The 15,407-nt window shown below is 33.0% G+C and overlaps 1 protein-coding gene across 1 annotated transcript; it reads right to left on the bottom strand.

The window, feature by feature from the left end:
- Nucleotides 1-819: 819 nt before the first annotated feature.
- On the bottom strand, nucleotides 820-6,020 carry LOC120071307 (sulfite reductase [ferredoxin], chloroplastic). Its single transcript, XM_039023502.1, has 8 exons — nucleotides 5,685-6,020; nucleotides 4,155-4,937; nucleotides 3,744-4,040; nucleotides 2,739-2,936; nucleotides 2,224-2,358; nucleotides 1,725-1,841; nucleotides 1,410-1,568; nucleotides 820-1,293 (listed from the first exon to the last, which is right to left on the bottom strand). Exons 1-8 carry the CDS (start codon nucleotides 5,874-5,876, stop codon nucleotides 1,087-1,089), a joined length of 2,088 nt encoding a protein of 695 aa, XP_038879430.1. The 5' UTR covers nucleotides 5,877-6,020; the 3' UTR covers nucleotides 820-1,086.
- Between the last annotated feature and the right edge of the window lie 9,387 nt (nucleotides 6,021-15,407).

Genomic DNA, 15,407 nt, shown 5'->3' on the forward strand with positions numbered 1-15,407 from the left:
CAAGGTGAAATTACCGTAACGACCTCGTGAAGCATGTGTGGTAGCCCTCAATACTCCCTTATCATTATTCGCTCTTATTAACTCGACACTTGTTACCGTTATTGCTCGTTACTCATTCTTGCTCTATATATTTTAAATTTGAACTAATATGTTTAGTTTCTTTTCTTTTTTTTCATATTTACTCTTTAATGGAGCAAGAATCAAGAAGAAAAAAAGTGTCGAATTAACCAGAGCAATAACATGAAGCGAGTGTTGAGGCCACTACACGTACTTCAAAGTTGGTACAATAATTAAACCATGTAATGATGTAAGCAAAAGGTCAACAAAAAATACAATTTTCTAAAAAATTACTTTTTTTCATTTGGACCCATGAAAGTGGGTCATCGATACTAAATTTTTGCCACGACTACACAACTTTCCAAACATCTCACCTCCACCCAAAGTTAAACAAGACTTACTTGAACCCATAACCATATCTAAATGTTTGAAGAGAAAAAAAAGCACTTCTTCTGTCTTCTGAAACTCAAAACTTGTGAATGAGTTTCTTCTTCCTTTCTGTACTCGCTGCCTCTTAACTTCTTTTTACTATATTGAACAGAAATCAACTCTTCTTGCAAAAACCTTATATCAGAAATCTACGTTTTTTTCAAACAAAAACCTCTACATGAACTCTTCTTGCAAAAATCAATAATTCCCACACGACATGAACAGAAATAAACTCTTCTTGTAAAAACTTCTTTCCAAGACACATTCTCAACTCTTGCAAAAACGACATGAACAACAAAACCCAACAAAGCCATGAATCAAACATTACTTACATATCAGTAAGCCAGAAAGGAGGTTATTTTATTAGAAGCAACCTTAAAATGAGATACAAAAATCCAAGAAAACGGTAAATACAAAGCTCATGCAGACAAACAATTAGCTTTGGGTACAAAATTATACCAAATCCAGCAGCATCCATTCATTCCAGCTGTTACAAAACAGTAACAAGCCCAAGGAGAGAATGAGTAGACTATTACACTCGTTCACTCTTTTAACATCAGCTTCTAAGGCGACAAAATTTAAACAATCTCTCTTACCAAATCATTCATTCCTCCCATTTTGTTGAGCAGCCACGTAGTTGCGAATGACTTCCATTGCTAATTGATGAGCATTCTTACTTTGAAGCTTTGCGAGTTCATCCATGGCCTCGTACGTATCTTTATCAGCAAAAAGCTTCAGGTTGTAACGAGCTGGTGAAAGCACAGGACCATCCCATTTTTCAACTAGCTCTTTAAGCTTCTCAAAGCCCTGATGAGCATTAATCAAAATGATCACAGTTTATCAGTTAAAAGTAAGACAATTATAAAGATATCTGTAGAGTCCAAAGATGTTTCTTCAAAATTTTAGACCCTTTACACACTCACCAAGCGGTTTGCAAAGTTTCCAAATGATTCTTTAGAGTGTCGTTTGCGCTTCCAATGATAAAATAAAGGTTCCAAGACGTTTTCAAGGTCGTGAATCTTAACCTTATCCATAAAAGCCCTTGCCAGTGACGTTTGATTGGGTGTTCCCCCAAGCCATATCTGTTACAAGACAAGCACACATATATGTGAAGCAGCACAAAAATATAAATTATTTTTTATCATAAGAAACTGAAATTTCACAATGATATAAAATCAAAGTACGCATTCTCAAAAGTTTCCACTTAGGATGGATCATTGGCTTGGAATTCATGATACCTGGTAGCTGTTAGGACCATCGCCTACCAATCCAAGTTCAGCCATATAAGGCCTAGCACAACCATTTGGGCAACCAGTTATCCTTATGACAACAGATTCACTGTACTTGAGACCAACCTGATAACAGGAAAACACAGCAATTAGTGCCTATATTTTCATGAAACTTATGTTTCATTGAAATATATATTTTAGTTTCTAATGTTCAAGGTATCTTTTCAATCTGAGTCCCTATGGTTTAAAATTTTTCAATTTAGCCCCCTTACACTTTAATCACTTTCAATTATATCCTCACGGTAGGTCACTTTAATCACTTTCAATTATATCCTCACGGTAGGTCAATGCTCAAATTGGTATAGCTTGATATTGATAAGGAGTGAAAATGAAATTTAAAATCAAGCTATTTTCTTCCCAATGTAAATAAGGATAGAGGCGAGCCCCCTCACATCTTGAGCCAAAGTGTGAAAACACAAGTAGTTGTGGTTGTCCACAAATGATATACCTTTTCAAATACAGCTCGAACTCGTTTAAGGATATCTGGAATTCCTCTCTCAGCTTCTGTTATTGCCAAAGGACAAAGTGGCATAGCTGGACATGCCATCGCAGTTATGTTAAGGGGATCTACATACCTCGGGTGCTGTACAGCATAATCAGTCAAGTAAATGCAAAAGCAATCAGTACAAAAGAGCAAAAAATGTTCCACAACAGAATGGGGAAAACAACTCCATAAGTCCAACTTCCATGTTAATAGACCACAAATCTATAACCATCCTAGCATCAGCAGCTCAGCACCAGTTATGATTCATGCATATATATTACTGAACCTTACCACCGGGTATCTTATCAACACAAGCAACTTTCAATATCACATCAGCTCTGTTTTTATAGACAGACTGGGAGGCTAAAACTATCAATTCTATGAAAGTAAATTGAGATGTTCAAACAAGTTGAAACATTTAAGTTCATAATTACAGAGAGAACTCAATCACCAAGTAGTGCCAAAGAATAATACTATACCAGCAGACCACTTTGTGCAAGAACTGTGGTAATGGGTCGCTTCCATGCATTGCGAATGTTGGTCAGGATAATGTTTTGATTTGGGGTGATCCGAACATCCAAATTATATTTCTCTATCACCTCTCTTAAAGTCTTCTTCATTTTCCCAGCAATACGACCACTATCAACATGTAGTCCACAATATAAGTGACCATCACCCTGAAAGGTAGATAACATTCTCAAACAAGGTGTACAATAAATGTTGACGTCCAAGGGACTAAAGCTAGCCCTCAAGGGAAATAATTTATTTGCTGGTAGTTTCTGGGGCCACTAAAGAAACAAGTTTGACATTGCTGACTATTGTGTTTAATTTACAGTATGTGATGCTAGTTGTTATCAACATTCATTATTGCCTGAAAGGAAAATTAAATTTCAAATGATATATTCATGTCAAAGTAGACCAATATCACATTGACTGACATTTTTAATTACTATACACATTTAAACTACTTTGAATACGATAATGCTAAGTTTCATTGATACATTCAAGACAATTCACATCGAAAATCATTTGTCATGAATATGCCCAAATATAAAAATAAACCAGGACCTAATTCAATATATAAATATAAGACACTTATTCAATTTATAATAGAATATATATATTTTCTAAATGTATATACAACCTAGATACGACATTCACTATTGGAAAAAGAATGTGACAAAAACAATACAACATTCCATGTCTACAGAAGATTATTATCATTCAAAATAACTGCTCACACATACCCATGCATTTATGCATGCATGAACATATAGTTTCAATAATTCTATCTAACAGATGATGGATAATCTAAAACTAAAGAACAATATTTGATTTTTGATATTAAACCAATAGAATTGAACATCTCAGTACTGCAGCCTGAATATAAGAAATCACATGAGGCTTCACCTAAGCAGATAAAAGAAGAAACAATTCATATCAGAGCTAATAAAAATAGATGTCTTATAGAGTCCAGAACTAACCTGTTCATGCCACCCCAAGTAGCTTTCAAACTTCCACTCTGGTAACTCCCGAAAGGGTTCAAATTTCTTCCCATAATATTGCTCTACGACACTCCTAAATTTTTCAATCCCCCAGGAACTGATCAAATATTTTAGTCTACTATATTTGCGATCATCTCTTCTACCATTTTCACGTTGTGCGACAACAATAGCTTTAACTGCATATAAAATATCCTTCTTTGGAACATACCCTAATGGCTCTCCCAAACGAGGGAATGTGGTCTCTACTCTATGAGTTCTTCCCATGCCTCCTCCAACCTGTAGCAGAAATTATTAAGCAAAAAACTACAGGGACATGGGAAATTTTATCAAATAAACAAAAGTAATAACAACTTCAAATTTCTAATCTCTGTATGCCCTGAATCCACTTACATATATGTTGAATCCTTGAGGCTCCCCTTCAGCATCAGAAATGACAACAACGCCAATATCATTTGTGAGAATATCTACAGAGTTATCAGTTGGCACAGTCACTGCAATTTTAAATTTTCGAGGGAGGAATTGAGTTCCATAAATAGGCTCAGGAGAATCTGGAAAATTCGTTCCATGAGAATTGTCATTACGTGCCTCCACGACTTCCAGAGGTTCTGCTGACATGAATCTCTCCCCATCTACCCACATATCGTAATAAAATCCTGATTGAGGAGTTAACAAAGAAGCAATGTTTTCTGCAGTTTTCTGTGCAAAAAGGTAATCTTTTCTCATGAGTGGAGCAGCTGGAGCAAGAACATTCCTGTTCAGATCACCACAAGCACCAAGTGTTGAACCCATGCTTCTAATAATGGAGCTCATAACAGTCTTCAGATCCTTCTTGAGAACTCCATGTAGTTGAAATGTTTGCCTAGTGGTTAGACGAAGCGTACCAATTCCAAATTGATCAGCAAGATCGTCCATTGTCAAGTACAACTGGTTTGACACTTTCCCACAAGGATTCTTGGTACGAAGCATGAACGAATAAGACCTCTGTCCACGCTCTTCCCTATTATACTGCTGATAGCTCCCATGGAATTTGATCAATTGTGTGGCAGCCTCATTTATGTTAGGGGCATCCGTCAACAACTCCTCATTTAGAGGATATCTAATATAATTACTATGTTCTTTGAAAATTTCAACCTTACTACGCTTCGGCTCAGCTGCAACCCCTGGCTTCGCTGGCTGCAAATTAAGCCATAAATTTTACAGAATAAGAACCTAGCTCATTAAAAATTCACCTTATTAATCCAAAACATATCTCCAGATAACAGAAATACGTGAATCAAAAGAACTATACTGACAGTCTTCATGTAATTCCGTGGAATGGGTAAACAATACAGAGAAATGCAAAGAATGAAAGAAACATCTGGCTTATTTTTTAAGATAATCAACAAACGTGTGGCCATGGTAAAGCAGAAAGTAAAGGAGAACCCATCCAAAAAAATACTTTTAGGAACCAACAAAAATAAAAAACAGAATAGATTCGATTACAAATGAAGCATGATGGAATCCAATAAAGCAAATCTTTCAACACCATACAGCAATTAGTGATGAACTTCACTTCCAACGCACACACTTTCCCAACTACAACAAATTCAGGGGAACCCACATTCGGTAGAAGAGAAAACACCCCAACTTAAATTCTCGTGAATTTAGTTCCTCGAATAAAGGAGAAAACAGAAATAAGCCTTCTGAGCCGAACCATCCAAAAAGAAAGTATAAAACAAACAAAATCATTTCTGCATTTGTTTCAATCTAAAACAGAACAGCGTTAAAGTTAGAGAAGGGAAACAAAAAATTAGACGAAATCAAAATAAAATCACATTCAACTAGAACAATTACAAAGATCCCGAGCAGAAAGAACCCCAAAATCAGATTGAAAGAGTAGAAAGGGGAAACAGAGAAGAAAAGGGGGGAGATGGGTTGTACCGTGGAGACAGCTCGAACAAGCAGAGGGCGGGAAGAGGAGGAAGAAGGGGAAGCAGAAGGAGGGAAGAAGCGGACATGTCTGGCTAAAGCAAGGGAAGTGGTGGATTTAAGGCCATGGAAGGTAGGAATCTGAACCGTCTGATCGGCGAAGACGGCAGAGTTGGAGGCGGCGAACGACGACGGCGTCGTCATCAGAGGAAGGATTAGGGTAATGGGTAATTGGAAAAATGTGGAGTGAGTGAGTGGAGAAGAAGAAGAGAAGAAGAGACGAAGAGAATCAGATTTTGGATGGCTATGGACGAACACTAAAAAAGGGAATTGAAAACGAAACGAAAACGAAAACGAAATTCTCTGCTGGATATTTTTTTGTAATTTTAAAACAACAAAAAAGTGTCACGTGCCTTACACGGGTGCCCTTTCAAATACTTGTAAAGACACACTCCCACTCTCATTTCATTCACGCGCTTCTTCTGCTTTTTTTTCTTATTTCTTTTCTTTTTTTTCTTTTTGGTTTAATTGAAAGTATCGTGCCAGTTACAATTATACTTCCAAACTTTTAATTGTAAAAATTGAACCCTTAAATTTTTACAAATGTTAAAATTGGGTCATCAATATTACAATAATTATAGAAATCTGACCCATAAATGATAAATTGATCCCCAAACTTATACAAATGTCATTAATTATGTAAATTTTGAGGTTTCATGTGATCCAATTTTAACATTTACATAAGTTTGAGAGTTACATTTTCAAAATTGAAAGTTTAAGAGTATAATGTAATTTATCCTTAATTTTCTTTTTCTTTTTTCTTGAAAAATGTATTTGAGTTCCAAAGTTTTGAATCTAATTTTCATTTGGTTCTTAAGTTTCAAAATATTACACTTTTATCTTAAATTTTAAGTTTAATTTTTAAGTCCCTAAATTTCAAAATGCTACATTCTTACTTTTTAGTTTTGAGTTTACTTTTCATTTGATACCTAAGTTTCAAAATGTTACATTTTTATGCTTGAGTTTTGAATTTAATTTTCATTTGATGTTTATTCAACATTTTACATTTTATCTTCGACTTCTTATTAATGCTCATTTTAATATTTGATGTTAACTGATTTACAGTAATTATGATTTGAGTTTTTTAATCATTTTTTAATAGTGATGAAAATTTAGTTAAACATGTATTCACAAAAATTAATGGACACTAATTTAATTACAATTAAGTTAATTCTTTTGAATTTTAAATTGATTAATAGATATTGATACCAAAAAATAAAAGTGACTATCTAATGAAAAATCAAAGTTATAAGAGTAAATCTTGAAACCCTAAGGACCAGATTGAGATAAAACTGAAAATTCAAGGATTAAAATGTAACATTTTAAGAATTAGGGACCAAATAGAAATTAAACTAAAAAATCATGGACAAAAGTGTTACATGTTGAAACTTAGGGACCAAGTGGAAACTAGACCCAAAATCCAAGTATGGACAAAAAATATTTTCTTTTCCTTTTTTCGTTATATTGAAAGTTAAAGTTTAGTCCCTTGCCTTTTTTCTTCTTCTTTTGCCTCTTAGATTACAAGTTTAGTCCCTCGGTTTTCAAGTTTGTGTCTAGTTAGTTTATGAACTTTCAAATCAGTCTAATCAATTTCTAAACTTTCAACTTTATGTCTAATAAATTCCTAAAAATTTTAAAAAGTGACTAATAAATCCATAAAATTTTCAACTTTGTGTCTACTAGATCATTGAATTTTCAATTTTGACTCTACTAAATTCATGGACTATTAAAAAAATCATAAATTTACTTGACATAAATTTCATATTCTATTAGACATTTAATTTAAATTAGGTTATGTTGAGAATTGCTCAAGGTAAGGCCTAAAACCCTAAGGGTGAACCCAAGCCATGGGGTTCTAAGAGGAGGCATAAGGAAGTGTGTGTCTCAAAAGAGAATTGTCAATGTCTAGGGGTTTAGGTCAACTAGTTGAGCCAATGAATATATATGAATAAGAAAATAATCGAGCTAAACTCGAACCGAAACCCTGCAACCTTAAGCAGTGGAAATGTCCATCCCATCATCGATATTACACGTAACCAGATGAGAGTGTCAGAGGAAAGGCCTATATTTAGCCCCATTTGACTATCTCAAAGGAAAGAGTGAGTAATTTTCAAATGAGAATCTTGACATTACTTCTTGTGTGCTTAGCTAAACTATACATACCCTATACTAATTTATGCATCAGAGTGTGGTAGACTCGGCACGACATCGGTGTGAGGATCTCTTGCTCAAGTCAGCTTGGAGTAATTAAAGACCAAACCAAGGAGAAGCAAGTTGGAAGTCGAGGTCGCATAAGAGGCTCATAGAGACGTCCAACACAAACAAGATTCGAGTGCCAATAAATTAAATTACAAATTCAGTTGTTATGATTTGGAAACATTAGAATTTAGTTCCTATGTTTTGATAAAACCTCATAAATAATCTTTATGGGTTGATAAAATAATTATCATTAACAGTCCCTACCATAGCGACTATTTATCAGAGTTTTATCGAACAATAGGAACTAAATTTTAATTATAAATCATAGAGACTAAATTCTAACTTTCTTTAAATCATAGAAACCAAATTTGCAATTTAACATTAAATTTATCTAATAGAGCAATTCATTTTCTTACAATTTCGAATACATAAAAAATCTACGAGATACAAGATTAAAAGTTAAAGTGCCTATTAGAAAATTTAAAGTTGAACGATCAAATAATACAAATTTGAAATTTCAAAAATTGTGTAACACAATTATGAAAAGCTCATTGAGCAAAGTTTAATTTATAGACTAAATTTGTAACTAAATCTTCTTTGCTTTATTTCTAAATAAAAATTAATTTTTTTTTTTTTTAAGGTTAGTGGTGAATTTATATGTGATGAGAGCATAATAAAAGCTAATTTGATTAAACTTAAAATTAATAAATAAATAGATCCACGATCCAAATTAAAATGCCACTTTGGTAATCTTCATGTTGTTTCATGATATATTTCTATGTGTGCAACGTGCACTGTACATCAAGTTAATTTGCATCTCTTTTAAATAATGCGATATCTACAAATACATTTTTTACAAATAAAGAACAATAAAAATATATATATATAAATTATTTCCATAAAATCTATAACTCATAAAACAAAACAGAATCAAACTTATTATTCAAATTTTATTCTCTAATTTCTTCAATATATTTATATAAGAAAAGTTTAATAAATATTTTTAGTTCTTGAATTTTCAAGATATTTAGTCCTTAAATTTTAGTTTATAATGATTTAGTAAGTTATTACAAAATAAATTATTGACACCTTCGAAATCGAAATCCTAACTCTCCATCGAATACTCGTTCTATCATCTACTTACCCTTAATAGTTGATTTCAACACACTTGGATCGTTTGAATTATCATGTTTTTTTAATAATTGTTATAACCCTAAGACCCCTAGTTCTCGATTTTGATCCTCGAATCGTTTGATTATATTCTTCTTTTTTTTTTTTATCTTTGAAGAACTGTAATCATATAGCCAATAATTCTCGATTTTAAACAACTCTACGCCTCAAATACATATCTATTAATTTCATAGACAAATTAACTCTAGACTACATAGCATAATTTTGTGTCCCAAACAGTCTCAAGTATAAATTTTCAAATACAATAACTAAATTATTACATACTAAAATTTACAAATAACGCAACATTGATTAAATTGTTGCAGTTAATCATTCAAAGATTAAATTAATTGTTATTTTCATAAAAGTTTAAAAATGATAAATTTTTTTAGCCTATACATACTCATTATTGAACAAAATAATATCAAAATTTCTCATAACATAAAATTATAAATTTATTATTGATCTCAAGGAAATATATGTATCATATTTGCAATTAAAAAAATTTATTTAGTCTTTGTATTACGATTAAAATAATTAAATTGTTGGAAAAATACATGACAAAATTCGTAGTCAAATAAAAGATTTCAGTCAAATATACATATATCTATTTTAATATTCATTTTGTAGTGACATTCTTGGTGGCGGCGTAAATGAATAAATATTAATATGATATGAAAAAGTAGTCACGCGCGTGAAGAGGCGCGTGGCATTTTGTACTAACAAAATTAGTGGTACATTGAACCTGGACTTGACCTAAATCTTAGATTAATTAGTAAATAAAATAAAAACCCTAATTTGGTATTCCTTTCACAGTCTAAATAATAATTTCGTACCAACTTCCATCCTTTTGCCTTCTGATTTGAATTTATTATCAATTTCCTTTCTATGTTTTGTCCTTAGTTTTAAATTCTCTTTGTTTTTATTTGGTAGTCTAAACTGCACATTTAGTTGGATGTATTGATTAAGAGGATGTGCATTACATCAATTAAGTTATATTTATATGGACGGTTGATGCCAAATTTTAGTTTAAGAGAAAAACATTTGATCTTCACGTGACACTAACAATAAATTTATTGGTGGGGAGAAGAATGTGACCTACAAAAAGAAAAATCTACACACTGATATGGTATTTGCCACACACACTCTGATGCTTAGGTCGGAGAGTGAGAGTGTGGAAACTGTATAGTTTGAGAGTATGACTCAAAGTTACTCATATGAAATTATATAATGTATTTATAAAGAAAGTTGACCTATGTTATTTTCTAAAATTTTGAAATTGCCTCGGGATAATTAAATAATCTACTAGGGCAATAGGCATGCTCAGTTTCATATTTGGCACACTGGCTTAAGCCTTGGCCCAAGCCAACCCCTTTTCCTAAGCCAATTTTGGTCATAAAATTGTCACCTTCGACCTGTATCATGTTTTTTTCTTGATTTTGGTGACCTTACTTATGTTACATGTCGATTATATCCTTCGGCCAAAATAACCTGTAACACTAGCGAGTACAAGTTTAAAAAACTTATGAGGGATTCAAGGCTCGTTTGAATTGAGTAGAGAAAATTATTTTTCAAAAAATCATTTTTAATTTAAACTCTTTTGATGAAAACGGTTTAAAATAAACTTTGAAAATGTTTCAAAAGCTCTTTTGAGTGGTTGTTAAACACTTCATTCTTTTCTAAAATGACTTAGTTTAAAAATAAACCCTTGAAAAATTAGACCAAACACATCTTGAGTAGAATTATAACAACCATTGTATTTGAAATTTATTTAAATTATCATATATTATGTTATTTTAATTTAGTAAAATTCAAAATGAACATCATACACATAGTTTGGTTTTCTCGGATGTGGGTAATATCAAAATTATATATAATATATTACTCTATTGTGTGGCATTATAGCAATGATGGGTATGCAATGATGGGTATGCAATGAAGGGCCATTACCACCTAACAAATGAAATGTTTTTATGGGGCATCCTGTTCCATAAGGACACATGGAAGGAAATGTGTCTATAGAACTCTGCCAAACAGCATTTTGAAAAACATATAATAAAATAACTTCTCTATAAAGCACATTTTGAAAAAATGATTGCATATATGATAAAATGAGCTAAATTAATGATAGAATAGCAAAACTTAAAATTTTTTACAAATATAGCAAAATCTAAGTAAAAAGTCTAAAACCCCTCGATATCACTAATACACAATTTCAGTCTAAGTCACTAATACACAAATTTAGTTTGATTTGTTTCCAACTATTTGTGTGTTCTATCTTCTTCATAGTTTTTTCTACAATGTTTTCATCTTTGTAGTTTTATGTTTTTTTTTCCATTTAAATATGTTTGCTAATAATCATGGCTTTCTAGTATAGTCTCAACAGTCATCTATCAATCAATCGTGGCAAAATATTCTATTACAATAAAAATATGTTTTCAGTGTATTCATAGTCTTAACATCAACTTGGGATTCGAGGGCGAACCGGTAGTAAATCACTTACCTAAATTCAAGCCTAAACGTTGTTATTCAAACAAACCACGCTTCTAGTTTCCACACACCTTCAATCAAATCCTAAAAGTGGTTTGTTCCAATATTCCAAAACTTCAATCGAGCAACCAACTTGAACATAGGACACAACTAAAATTTTAAATTTTAAATTACAGCATCCTTCATATTCCAATTGACCATAAAGCCTTAAGTCCTTACCAAAATTTTGTTGAAATCAGTCATGAACTTACTAGACAGCACCTTAATACCTTCCAAAAACTCTAATCTAACCGTCAAACACCAAGATCAAAAGTTTTTAAGCCAAAAACTTGTTGGATATTCAAGAACCAACCCTACAAATTAATCCAAATGTCAAGAAATTACTCCAAATCTCACAATTCCGGTGACCAACAAAATTCGACGAGATCTGTCCTCAACGAGGCCCAACAGCGACACCCTACTAAACGGAATGAAGGAATTCGTATGAGGAGAACCTTGAGCGGAAGCGGATCGACCAAATTTCATTCATTATTGAATATAAAATTTACAGTAAACATATAAATAGATATGCATTTAATATTAAATTACAACATGTTTTACAAGAAAAGAGTTTAGAAAATATTATCTTTGAAGAACCTTTTCTTCACGAATTTCCCTCGAACAGTCACGAACCTTTTAAAGACCTTCTTCAAAAAATAATCTCGAACCAAAACTCGGGCACTACCATAGTGAAACCTTGGTATTCTCTGCGTGAGAACCCAAGAGTGGTAGGCTCTGACTATTTTGGTTTAGAGGGAAAGATTAATTTGGAGGAGGAAGAAGATTGAGAACTATTTCACACACAACTCAAAGATACAGAACTCTTCTGTAAAACCTTAATCGTTCAACACACTAGCAAAAAATGTTTAGAAAAAAAAACAAAGTTTCTTTTATTCCTCTTGCTATAGTTAACCATCACCCACTAATGTGGATGGAGAGAAAAGATGGGAAGGGAGTTGTAACTCCCATTCATATTATTAAAATAATAATAATATAATATAAATAAATATGATAACTAACTATCATATTATATTTATATTAAATTATACGTTATATCAAATATAACATATAACCTATAGTTTATTTTCTCTATTATATGACATTTAATATAAATCATATTTATATTAAATTTAACATCTATGAATCTCATTCAAATCATAGAAAATATATTTGAATCTCATTCAAATATTTATTTCCTCCCATTAAGCTTTAATGTATCAAATACATTATGACAATTATATCACATATAATTGAAACAAATTAATTATATCATATATAATTAAATCCCTCTATTAATTTGAACAATTCAAATTAATCCAAAAACTGATTCTCAACTAAATTCTTTTGAGCTACCAAGGGTATCTCATGGACCTGTAGCTTGAAGCTTCAACAGTACATGAATAATTAATTAAACTCTTTAATTACATTCTCCACCATCCGTTAACTATCGGGCACTTCACTAAAGACCGACAGCTGCACTCTTTACACTACAAATATATTTTTGTGTCCATTGGATATAACCAATCAACAGTACGATGGCCCTTCACAAATTGCTCGTAAGTATAGTTAGGCCAAATTACCGTTTTGCCCCTGTAGTTACATCTAACTCCTTAAGTACCACCAATCCCTCTAATGAACAATAGATCATAGTCCTACTATGACTAAACCCCTCTCAGGCCAGGAGAGAGTGTGGTGCCATATTGTTCAAGACCCGGATTCAGCCTCTAAGGGAGCAATTTATCTACTTACCTCTGCTTCGAGAAAGGAGTGAATTCCATCTTGTGTAGTTGTGTTCCCAACTCCCCAATCAAACGAATCCCTAAAATGGTAGGCCTGTTGAGTCAGCGATCTGGCCTTTCTCGCTCATACAAATCAAATGACCGTCCTCATAGGCAGGAGTTTACAACTCACTTAGAATTTAGGTCATGTTACCTATGTTCATCCTAGTGAAATGTAAGTTTTTATTATGAACTGTTGGGATTGGTGTCTTAATTCTCCCGGAGTCTCCTTGTTTGTAATTATACCATCGTTTTATGAATAAAATAACTGTTATTTCATTCTGGCATTTACTCATATCCAATAAACAAAGTGTGCGACTCGTCGGTTTTTTTAAGGTTGCTCCATGGTTATCTTATGTAAACTTAAGCATGTATATGTGATATACAAGTGGATCATGCCTTAAGTGATAACCTAAATAGGTCTGTAGTATAAGGATTAAGGTGGGATACCTGATCCTAGTGACACTATAGATATGGCCCGCTTTATAGAGGTTTACAAATGTTGTAAACTACTACAGATGGTAGATCCTGACCATTCATGTGGAGACATGTGAGCGGGAGTGTCCTATACAAAGAGTTTGTATAAGACCAGACTACGAGATGACTAGACTTTGTATATAACGCCGTCGATACTGAAGACTTACATGTCACCTAAACGACCATAGGTGAAACGACCTCAATCTTGAGTGTTTAGGAACTCCTATCTTTGAAGGCGGTTCTTTGATTAGTATGGTTGAAAGTAGCCATATTGGCAACTCAACATGCTTACCTTTTTGGGGACTTGTTTGATTTGGCAGTTGGGAACTCAGTTACCCAAGATGGTATTATAATAATATTAATTATTAGATAATTATCTATTTTTCTCTAATAACCAATTTAGTGGGAGGTTATTGGTGGTTTCATGGTAACCTTGAGATAAAAGGAAAAATGTTTTCCTAATTTTAGTAAGAAGAAGAAAAGAAAAAGATTTGCAAAAATGTTGATTTGAGATTTCCAATCTAAAAAAATACTCACGGAGAAGTTGTTAAGTAAATATGATTTACTAATCGACAACATGGAGTTAGCTAAACGATCGTGGAGTGTTAGTACAAGATAGACACTCAACTAAGCGATGAGCTAAACGATCACATAGTTTTTCCTAAACGATTGAGCATCAACCTATACGATAGGTTATTCCATCTCCCACTTGCTTAATCATTTACACGACTATGATTCCTCCATTTTTCTACCTCAATCCAAGTCCACACAGAGCTGTCACACCCCATCCCAGATTACCCTCTTAATCTGAAAGAGAATATGACGGTAGTAGTTACCAGCCCTCCTGCTAGCACTCACCACCCTAGCCTTCCTACCTATATACCAACCTGTTAAACATTAATAATGTACGCATACAACATGCCTCCTTAAGGTTCTACATGAGAGTATATGAACATATGCAAACAGTCATGACATAACCTCTACGGTAACAATATTTACGGTTGGGCCCAAACATCACTAACAAAAGCCTAGTCCCTCACAAAACATGTGTACATAAACTGATCATCAACCTAAGTCTTCTTAATAAGTCGGGCCTTTTAGTGGTAAGCAGCAGCAGGATCAACCTTAAGGAATCTGATCGCTACCTGAAAAAGGAAAACACAAAAAATCTGTGAGTTAGTAGCCTAGTGAGTGATTATAGAATCATATTAGACCATGCATTATATCACTATAAACATGTAAATATACCAATGAGCATCTCAAGTAACTTTCTCTAAATATAAGCATTAGGAACCATTCTTAGACATCATTAAACATCATTATTCCTTAGTTGAGAACGAGCCTACAATGCTCTAGTTCCCAACGTCTATTACCGGCCAAGAAAACCCAGACTTGGCCTCCCTTTAGTGATATATGGCCCTAAGAGACCCATACTTTGGCCTCTCATTCAGAACTACCTATGTGCATGTGGAGTTTTCTAAGTACCGTCAATACCTTAGGTACTATTACCCAGATACCTTCT

Source organism: Benincasa hispida, chromosome 2 (genome assembly GCF_009727055.1).
Source record: "Benincasa hispida cultivar B227 chromosome 2, ASM972705v1, whole genome shotgun sequence".
NCBI lineage: Eukaryota > Viridiplantae > Streptophyta > Magnoliopsida > Cucurbitales > Cucurbitaceae > Benincasa > Benincasa hispida.